The following is an 11,778-nucleotide window of genomic DNA, read 5'->3' as shown; positions in this document are numbered from 1 at the left end:
GGCTAAAATTTACGAAAACCATAATTGATAAATATAAAAATAATTCATCTGAACGTGAAATGCTTAAAAATGGGAAGTTTAATTGTACCCGTTAATGTGATAGGAAATCGTCATAGTAATGTCATTAGTGATTATAAATAAATAGATTTGCAAATCTCATGGTTTACACTACAAATTTGATATCTACCTGCTTGTGTCTGTCTGCAGAACATATTTCTACACGTAATGCAAATTTGTATCACCCTTTCGACGATCAATGTTATCACAAAAACGCCCAATGTGCCGATAAAAACTCTTAAAACGCCCGATATATCGCTGGTGAATCTGTGCATGGATGGTTGAACACTCATTTCTGAAATGGTCAACATCATGCAACACATTAACGGTCATCATACGGAATAAAGCTTCAAAAATATTACAAGACGGCACACGCGGAATATATAAAACTCATTTAGAATTTTGATAAGTTATGATATGTGCATTAAAGCCCTATGTTAAACGAGTTTTAAAATAGCTAATCAAGTATTGATATTTTAAATGATCAAATCCATACGATAATCCCTATTGCCGACTGAAGCTGTAGCAAAGGAATAACGCTAAAACTAAAACCTTGCCGAAATATATAATTATTAAGAAAATACCTCTCTCAGTTTGGTTCTTTGGTCTTTGAAGAGGAATGGTAATAGTGTCACAATTGCTGAGATTGTGTGTTTCACAACATCTATATCTCCCAGAAGTGTCTTCGTTGAGGTCTACTACCAGCAAGTGTCCTTTGTTTCCGCCATATGTGATTGCGTAATGGTTTTCATGGGTATCGGCTTCTAGGTAACATGCCTTCTGTGTAATGTCACAAGTGAAAATACTGATTAAATCATGTGTTCCAGATGCCATGAATTGGAATGTTGTGATTGTGCTTGAGAAGCATTCAAGTAGCGCAAAACCCCCTATTTGTCATAGCTTTTAGCCTATTGAAAACGATCTGTTTCGAATTTGATTGATCTGAAAGAAAATTAGATAAAATAATAATACCGAAAAATACATATGCACTCTAAAAAAAGCATGCTTTATCTATCAATAAGATTTGTGTTAATGTACGTGTAAATGTATGTTACGGTGACATGACTATGTGCAGAGTTATATTCGCATGCAGTTACTCGCTTGCCAACATGTATTGTTGATAACATATGCCTTTTATTTGAACAATTATAATCTTATTAATTAGTTGCATGCATTTTTTGCCTAAGACCCTAAGCTAAATGTCTACTTCATATCTAACAAACGGAATGTATGGACAGTTTCTCTCACTAATCTTAATTTCGCTCTCGTAATATTTCAGTGAGTTGTTCTCGGCGGGTAGAAAGAGCTTACGAAAGGCGAACTCGTTATCATCGTTTGTTACTAGCTTGCATCCGATACCATGTTTTTACAATAAAAGTTTAGGATTTAATATTTCGGCAAAAACATACACTGATTTCATCAGGATTTTGCTAGCACTATTAGTCAATCGGTAGACTATCGCCAATACATAATCAAAGTACTGACAGTACTGGTGTGACGATGAAGAGGATGGATATAAAAGCATCAGTTAAAGTTTATCTACATCACCACAATTGTGTATGTGGGTACGAAAATTTTGGTACGAACATTAAATTGGGTACGAATTTCTTGGGTACAAAAACATTATGCCATAAAAAAAATGGGTACGAAAAAACAATTGGGTACGAAAAAAATTGGGTACGAAACATTTTTTGGGTACGAACAAAATTGTGGGTACGAACAATTTTTTTTTCAAATACATGTTATTTCATGTCTGGTAACACGTACATACATAAAAATATATGCGATACATCTTAAGTCGTAAGTTATCTATATAAATATAGATAGTGACATACAAAGCTATTATCATAATACAAAGGATAAAATCTCTAGTGTATGTTTACCTTACAAGAAAAAAAATACTCCAATATAATATACAAATTGAAATATTTTATAAAACATAAGCATTTCCTCTTAATAGATCTATTATTCTCTTAAGAGTGTAAATAAAACTATGTAAATAACAAGATCACAGGCAGTATTTCTTTGTTGGAGATTACATATCCAATTTTACAAAACATATGCATTTCCTCTAAATATTATGCTCTGACGACATTTAAAGTTTACAACCTTAGAGCAAACTGAGGAGAGGCTGTAAAAAAAGACAGCTTTATGTAATTTTGTGTTGGAAAAAACTAAAAAAAGTTCCAAAAAATCACATTTTGACTTTTTGGCAATTTTGGATTCTCTGAACATTGTAGTTCACAAAAATGATATAGATTTTTTATTTAACACATTCAAAACTAATTTTATGACCTTCCAAAGTAACCAACCTTACATTTTACCATCACTAAAAGTTATCATTTAATACAAAAAAACAACGAAAACATTCAAACAACAAGCACATTATTTTATTAAAACAATAATCTTTCCTTTAGTCAAATACATAATTATAGTGCAATAAACTGACAACAGCATTATGGACATTTAAAATGTACCATTTGTGTTGCTATGGTAACCGATCTACATGTTAATAATCACCAGAGCACACAATCACGCCTTTTATAAATCTATGAATTGTATTTTCAATCAAGTGTTTGTTTAAAGGCAATCACAACATTAATTTCACTGTTTTGTAACTAGTTAAACAATAACAATCAATAATTTGTGTGTTCATTTTCCTTTTTTTATTCAGTTATATGTGTATTTAAGTATAATGTAACCTCAAACACAACAGAATGGAAAAACACAGCATTGAAAAGTGTTGGTTGAAAGTACACTTGGATACTAAATGTTTCAGTAAATAAAATAATCATTATTTATCATTATTTCTGATAGAGAAAAATAGAAAAAATAAACAATTACTTCAACATAAAAATTGTTTGTTTTTGTTACTATGAAAACAATGTAGCAAACAAACAAAAATATAGGATTTTCATTGTAAAACATAAATAAATACAATATTCACACTGATTTTTTCCCAGTTTTTCGGAAAGGCAGTCTGTGTCCATAAGGTGAAAACAATTGCATGGTTACATGGAAAAAATGATTTTTGTTTTGTAAATATGAGATATAAAAAACTTGAAAACAAGCTTGTGCAATTAGAACAACAAATGTTTGCATTGAACATTTCAAAGCCTGTATCAACTGACACATTTAGCAATCGTATACATGTTTTAGCTTTCCTAGGAATAGAGGATTTTTTGCATTGTTTGGGGGAAAATATATCACCCAATACCTTGTCCAAAATAAACACTAATACATGATGTATGTAATTGTTGTGGCACTATCAGAGAAGATCAGATGCTCATCTTAATGCATCTTCTTTTTGGGGGGCACAGTCTGTTTTTTGTTGCTCACCAGTAGCGCGTTTCGGACATGTCAAGTTTTTGGTTCATCTATGCGACAGAATTCACGAATGTTTTCAAATAAATAACACTGATGGTCCAGATCAAGCCCTTTCGCAAACATTTTTTATGGCAGGTTGTCACATCTCTCACATTAACATTCACTTTCGAGACCTTCCTGACAGTGATTCTGACTACTGGTGAGTCACTAAATTCCCTGCATTCCACAACACCTGGATGCTCCGCTGACACATGGAAATTGATGAAATTTGGTGACATTCTTTATGTGGTGAAACAATGTCGTAAGATAATCCTTCCTGTCTTAGATAACAACAGGATTGGAAGAGTCCCCCACAAGCTGGGGGATGTTGTTGCTCGTCCTTGACGATAACCCCAGAGACGCAGCGACATCAGACAACATTTCTGCATTGAAGTTTCTGTATCAAGATTACCATTTAATTAAGAAACAATTGCAAAATATAGTTTTCCTATTATCAAATTATTATTTTGTTGTTGTTGTTGTAATAGAAAACTACATGGTTTGAAGGATGATTTTGCATGGGATTTTGTTTGCCATATCAAGAATTTCATACCAATAAAACAGCTGAAACTATTAAAATGAATATTTATTTTCCTGTTACAAGACATAAAGTACCTACACACTATTTATAATTGATTTATGTTTTATTATTTTTCTATTTTATTACATGGCAGAACTATACAACTGGATAGACTTATGGAAATGCAAACAAGGTTTATCAAAAAGGATCATGCAGGTCACATACACCATACTGTGATAAGGAATTTACCTCCACTTTGACTTCCAGATGCCAAAGTGCCAATCTGGTGTAAACTTTGTATGTCTTATCAACATAAAGCTTAGTGTGATGATTCTGCGTAAACCTGAAATGTTAAAAAATAATTATTAAAAAAGGTCAGGCTACAATTTAGAATATGTATTTTGTAGTAATTGACTGACTTAAAAATGTTGACTCATTTCAATATATTATTTTAAGAGAATTTTCCTTTTGGGATTGATACCAGAGTAATTTTTTTAACATAATTACTACATATCAACATGCTTTACCATTTTGCAATTGCATTACTGCAAACAAATATTTTTAACAACAGGTTTAGCTAAATTAATTTCTCAACATTAAAAAAGCTATCAGAAACACAATAACTAAGGGCTTGTTATTACCTACAAGAACTCTCCACAGAAGGTACCAGATGACTATGTCGTTTTTATTTTGGCTGCAACAGTCAAAAATTAAATTTAAAAACAAAGTGTCCTGGTCTTGTGAAATTTCACATGGAATAGTGTTGGTGTTAATAAATTGAGACATGATATTTTAAAGTCAAATTTAAATCTTCCACCGTTTCATGTAAACAATTCAGTTGCTATCGTACAGTTTATTTCCGGGTCAAACTTGCGAGTCGCGAAAATTAATCACAAAGCCAAAATACACATATATCTTTCACTTACCTATTTAAGCATGTGGAAATATCATTTCCGAACCTTCTTTGATTGAAGACATCCATTATTACACGATGTCATTTTGATTTACAGCGTTTAATAGCCATTGAAAATGAACACTACGAGACAGGTTGCGCTACCTGTGAATTGCTGAAACGAAACAGTGTCTTTCAAGGGGAATAATTTGAATTAAATAAGCGGATTACAAACCACCAATTGTGCCAGTGTTTAAAGGACAAGTTCATGCTATATTGTGGAAATTTTCAAAGCATGCCATAAATTATGAGCCGAAGAATTGTATGAAAAAGACGAAATATCGAGCGCATTTTCGTACAAGATTTTATCTCGCGATTTCCCGACATAAACGTAAGCGTTCACAAGACTGATTTTCGCTGTCGACGTCACAATTATAAAGAAGTGAAACTCCAGCTGCTGGAGTAGTATTGAATTATTATTATAAACAATTAGTTGGTCCTTTATTTAAGGCAAGTGACCGATTGCCCAAACAGTACAAAACAGCACAATACAGCACAATACAAAAAAACATAAACACAAATAAGAATAAAGCTGGGGTCATCGTCTTGGAACGGTCAATGCAAAGCATTGGGGGTTTAAACCGGTTTTGGAGCGCTCAACCTCACACTTGGCCCAGCAATATTCATAATACATTTAAGTGTAAATAAAATTTGACCTCATAGCATTGTAACTCAAATTAAACAATAATAAAAGGGAATTAAAACGCATTCAATTAAATCACCATTTAATTACTCAATAGTATTGAAGATACCAGAGCAACAGAGTTACAACTTTTTTAGGAACGATGGAATGAAACTATGAACAAGTGTCAACTACATTCATTCTTTATAGAAGAATATTAAAAAATATAGCATCATAAAGTTTATATTTCACATCACCATCGTACAAATACAAGAAGTAGCAGCAATAATGGGTGTAAAAGTTCCATATCACATTGCTCAGTTGTTTATGTACTGCTAAGAAATAAATCAAACAAGAAACGCCTGTCACAGAGAAAATAAAAATAAAATTATAAACCCAATGACCTATGCATGTAGATTACAACTGGGAAAGTTGGTCGTATGACGTCACAAAAATCAATGTACCCATGAACAGAGAAAGAGTTTTGACGTAATTGACAAGCGAAGACACAATGACGTGAACAAAATCCAGGGGCAGTACTGTAAAGTAAAAATAAAAATATTAATGGGGCGGTACTGCAAAATTGAACTACTAACAAGTTTAGGTGATTAAATATTAAGAATCAAATGTATAAAAATGGCAATTCCATTAAAGCGACATTATTGGAATCAAACAGTATATAGGTGTTTTAACAATTTACGACAGAAATGATTTGATGTAAGATGTGAGTCTAAATGTAGTTTTCATGCAGAATTGTGCAAACGACACAAAGACACAATTATGCTCAAATGTGAAAAATGCCCATACTATCATTAATGATTCCACATTTTAAAAGAAGAAAGATATAGTGAATCAAACACCATCAAACACGTGTTTTTAAGTACATCAGCATCATCTCCTTTTGATAAAAACGAGTTAATTAAATTGAAAAGTTTAATATGAAGATTTTCTTTAACATATTTTAATTTGCGGACACGCTTCAAAATATCTCCATAAAATGATGGATGGGAAATTCCATTATTTAAATGCCATTTTAAAGAAACATTATATTTTGAAATTAAATCACCATACTTTGAGTGAACTCTAGCGAATTTACTTCTTAGGTTATGATACAAAAAGCCTTGTTTTAGCAATTTCTTTGTTAATATAAGATTACGATCATTAAAATCTTAAATACATGAACATGCTCTGGCATAACGTACCATCTGCGAAATGTAAATACCATAGGCAGGACCTTTAGGGATGTTGCCATCTAGGAACGGAAAATTCACAATTTCAAAGTTAAAGACGTCCCGTTTGTCGTATGAACTAGTTTTAATCATATCATTATTAATAGTTAGATGTAAGTCTTAATACTCAGCGTCTGTATTGGATTGAGACGATCTATTTGAGACTAGTTCGTTAGGGTAGATTTTGTGAATATATTGTTCAAATAATGGATTATCTAAATTAAGTATGTCATCAATGTACCTACTAGTAAGGTAAAAACATTGAATCAAATCTACTTGTTTAGTTTAAGATAATTCTAACATAAATTCGCTTTCATAACAATATAAAAAAAGATCAGCTATAAGTGGCGTACAATTAGTTCCCATAGGAACGCCAATAATTTGTTTAAATATTTTACCATTAAATTCAACAAACAAGTTATCCAGAAGAAAAGTAAGTGCTGCACAAAAGTCAAGACCAGTCCAAATGATGCAATTATCTTATATCTGATAAGTAAAAAAGCTGTTTTAGTGTTTAAAGCTAGCTATGAACACTTCTCTCCAGCAAATGTTTTTTCAATCAAAGAAAGAAGTTTGGATTTTATTAAATCGTGAGGAAGCGTTGTATATAGTGTAGAAAAATCATAAGTGCTTACTTGTGACACCTTATATTTTTTCTTTTCAATTTTATCAATAACTTATAAGGAGTTTTTTATTGACCATAATAGGTTAATATTACTATATTCATAAACTTTATTACAATATTAAGCTATATGATATCCAATAGCACTCGATGCAGATGTAAGATACACTGATAATTGCTTGGTGGTTCAAGACACTGAATTAGCGATAAAACGACTTTTATATGGCGTTTTATGTAATTTAGGTATCCAGTAAAGTGATGGCAATTTTTTGTCAGTAATATTGACTATTACATTTATTTTTTTGCATTCGGCAATATGGTCGGGAATAATTTTATTAGGTTGCTTATTGTAATCACAATATTATGTAGTTTGTGAAAGTTCTTGTGAAATAGTTTGAACATAAAACACTCGTCATATTATTATAACATTATTAGCAGCCTTATCAGCAGGAACTATGACGAATTTAGATTTTAAGTCTTCAAGCAATTTACAGAGATTTTGTTTATTAAATTTAGGTGAATGTGGTAAAGCCATAGGATTTGTATCATAAAAATATATTTTATTCATGGCCATACCAAATATTTTTGTTTTCCAATCATTGAGTGCAGTAATTTCAGCATTTTCCTTCCTGCACCATTTAGTGCAATAATCCTGTAAGGATGTTACGATTTTCTTAATGCAGTCAGCAAAATCAACAGGAATAGAAATCTATACTAAGGGCCTCTGCGTAGTAAATTTCTAAGGTTTTTATTTTGAATGAAACCAAGGTCCCCAGTAAAAACATGTCCAACTGGACCATATATATATTTGGAACTAGAACAGTCACATGATGTAGGACAATTTCTTAAAATCCCATAATAATAAATATATGCCCATTACAGGTAAGTGACGAAACATTTTTGAATATTGTGAGCAACATATTAAAAATGATTATTATACGTCGCTAAATATTTGCGTGAAAATAATTTACCTTGTGTTTCCAGTTGAAAGAATTCTGGTGGTACAGTGCTACTGCTAATGTCGATTGTTTTGAACTTTTTGGGGTTGTATGTTTCAAAACATTTGTAAACACCGAATGTTTCTCTTGTAAATTTTCTAACTACAAGCAATCCTCCTGTACTTGTGTTAGCGATAATGTAATTCGATTCATTTGACTGATTTCGCAAAAAGCACGATTTCTCTTTTGGGTGGCATTCGGCAATGATCCATGTCTCGTTGTCGATGTCTCTAGTAACCTGGAACGTAAGTTCTTGTGAGGATTGGCATTCGATAGTTTCTGCCCCACGCATCATGATGAAGCAGCAGTCCGCATAGATCACTGGTGAGATAAGTAACAAACAAGAGTTCAGTATTCGAAGACATATGCCCCCAAACAGGGCTATGAACAAGTGACCCCATTTTCAATAGGGATCATCTAATTCCAAGCCCAATGCACATGTAAAGTGTCCAACCGATCGTTCAATTCGGTAATGAGTTATTGATCAGAAACGATTTTCCCACTTATTGTGACGGTGACCATGACATTTGACCTAGTGACCCTAATTTCCACAGGGGTTATCTACTGTCTAATGCCAATGCACATGGGATGTATCAAACCATTTGGTCGATTTGTTGACGAGTTATTGGTAAGAAACGATTTTCACATTTTTTGTTACAGTGACCTTGACCGTTGACCTAGTGACCCCAAATTTAATAGGAGTCATCAACTGCCCAAGGCTAATGCACATATGACATATGTAGTCAATCTGTCAAGTCGACGATGAGTTATTGATCGGAAACGATATTCACAATTATTGTGACAGTGACCTTGACCTTTTACCAAGTGACCCCAATTTCAAAAAGGGTCATTTACTGTCAAAGGACAATGCACATGTGATGTATCAAGCCATTCGGTCAATTCCTTGATGAGTTATTGATCGGCAACGATTTTCACACGTATTGTGACAGTGACCTTGACCTTTGACCTTGTGACCCCGATTTCAATATGAGTCATCTACTGTCCAAAGCAAATGCACATGTGAAGCATCAAGCAAATCGGTCAATTTGTTAATAAGTTATTGATCGGAAAAATTTTCATACTTATTGTGACGGTGACTTTGTTCTTTGACCTAGTGACCCCAATTTCAATAGGGTTCATTTACTGTCCAAGGCTAATTTACATGTGAAGTATCAAGCCAATCGGTCAATTCGTTGACGAGTTATTGATCGGATACGAAGTGGTCTATCGACAGACCGACAGACCGACATCAAATCAAACAATATACCATCTCTTCTTCAAAGGGGGCATAATAAATTGTGGATATGTTAACAGTGCAACATGAAACAGTATTTTAGGACCTGGTTAGTCGGTCGTGCGGCGTCAACCTGAGAATGAATACATACAGTTAAATGAAATTTTGTACATAGGTATCCCACGTAAAGTCGTAGTTTTGGATTGCAGGCGCTAAAGTTTGTTGAACGCAAAGGTAATTCCAAGTGGTGTGTATTAAATAACACCCAAAACACAAAACATATTTTAAGATTCAAAATTATACATACTTAATAAAACGCATCCTTTTAAATTGCAAAAGGCATGATTTGGTAAAATAAGACGATTGTGTTGATTGTGAAAACAAAACAACATCTGCAGACTTGTTGAAGACCAAATATGTTTTCTTTTTCCATCAAAGAATTTGCAGATAATCAGGCGGAGTATGCGATTTTTCTCCAAAGATAGCATCAATTGCTCATGAAAAAATTGGTGGTGGTATTAAAATCAAGGACTCTTTGTCTTAAAAAAATTAATGGTTTTATCTCTTTATGACGAATGCTGATTGCCAACAAGTGGCAAGGTGTAATTAAGAGACAACGGTCGTTTAATGTAATTTTGACCGTCTATGTCAGTATTGATACATAAGTCAGGGTACAATTTATAATATTGTGGAGACAAGTTTCGATAGTTTCTAACCCTCGCAATCTGATTAAGCAGCAGTCCGCAAAGATCACTGGTAAAGCATAAGCAGATAAAATGTTTCAACAACATGACCTTCAAGGATAGCAAACGTTTTGCGCTGTGTACTACTTCTACTACTACAACTTCTAGTATTACAACAACTACCACTACTACAACTTCTACTATTACAACAACAACCACTACTACTACTTCTACTACTACTACTACCACCACCACTACCACTACCACTACCACCACCACCACCCACCACCACCACCACCACCACCACCACCACCACCACCACCACCACCACCACCACCACTACTACTTCTACTACCACTACCACTACTACTACTACTACTACTACTACTACTACTACTACTACTACTACTACTACTACTACTACTACTACTACTGCTACTACTACTACTACTTCTCCTACTACTACTTCTACTACTACTACTTCTACTACTACTTCTACTACTACTTTTACCATTATTACTTTTACTACTACCACTGCTACTACTACTGCCGCTACTAAAACAACTACTACTACTTATACTACTACTACTTCTACTACTACTACTACTACTACTAACTGCTGCATCTACAAGTGACACTACTACGCCTATTCTAACTCCTACTGCTTTTGCTACTACTCCTGCTGACTACTGATAATCATGTTAATAGTTGTAAAACTACATAAGGCAAACTTACCTAAGGCAAATAATAGTATTGTCCTAAGGTAATCGGCCATGACTGTGTCTTTGTTCTTATTTGTAGACCTTTGTATCGATCAGAAATCATAGATTATTCATAACCATACAAAATGTGAATATACGTTTTATTTATGTATGTCTGTTTTGTCTTTGCAACAGCGCAACGCGGTTATACTATTCCCACACGTGTGTCAATTACCTTAAACTTGTTAATATGTTACTATCCAATAATACAGATTATTTATTAAACGTACAAAGTCGTCTAAACAACAATTATAAACAAACACAGAAGACAAAATACATACATCATACCTAACGGTATCGTAAGCGAAATCGAAAGTAGCTCAAAACAAACTATGTAGAATTGTGAGTTGCCAAAAAATGAATATGTTGCCATTCAATAATACACTTTATATATTGAAATGTGTATATACAGTATTTGTATGATTCACAAACAAGTCGTTTATATTAAACATAGTTTACACTACCATTATAAATAAATAGAGAAAAAAAACTGCACTTACACTGTTTGTCTTAATCTTAATCGAAAGTTGCTCCAATTAAACGATATCACATTTCCCATAGAGGTTACAGTATACCTATTTAATGATACAGCTACATAATAAGCTATTGACAGTATACCTTAAAATGGAGAAAAGGCAAAACAAAGTTGTCCTTAAAGCGGTGAACTGTTTATTATTAAACTCAATATGGTTTGAATGCTCTTTAATAAACGGTATGGTCATGGGAGCCTCTAC

General features: G+C 33.1%; 1 protein-coding gene across 1 annotated transcript; it reads right to left on the bottom strand.

The window, feature by feature from the left end:
* Nucleotides 1-857: 857 nt before the first annotated feature.
* LOC127832120 (uncharacterized) lies at nucleotides 858-11,570 on the bottom strand. The gene is made up of 4 exons (XM_052357360.1): nucleotides 11,545-11,570; nucleotides 11,019-11,086; nucleotides 8,340-8,687; nucleotides 858-999 (listed from the first exon to the last, which is right to left on the bottom strand). Exons 2-4 carry the CDS (start codon nucleotides 11,056-11,058, stop codon nucleotides 926-928), a joined length of 462 nt encoding a protein of 153 aa, XP_052213320.1. The 5' UTR covers nucleotides 11,059-11,086; nucleotides 11,545-11,570; the 3' UTR covers nucleotides 858-925.
* Between the last annotated feature and the right edge of the window lie 208 nt (nucleotides 11,571-11,778).

This window comes from Dreissena polymorpha, chromosome 5 (assembly GCF_020536995.1).
Source record: "Dreissena polymorpha isolate Duluth1 chromosome 5, UMN_Dpol_1.0, whole genome shotgun sequence".
NCBI classification, from domain to species: Eukaryota; Metazoa; Mollusca; class Bivalvia; order Myida; family Dreissenidae; genus Dreissena; species Dreissena polymorpha.
The sequence above is the reverse complement of the archived record's forward strand: the minus strand, read 5'-3'. Positions and strand labels throughout refer to the sequence as shown.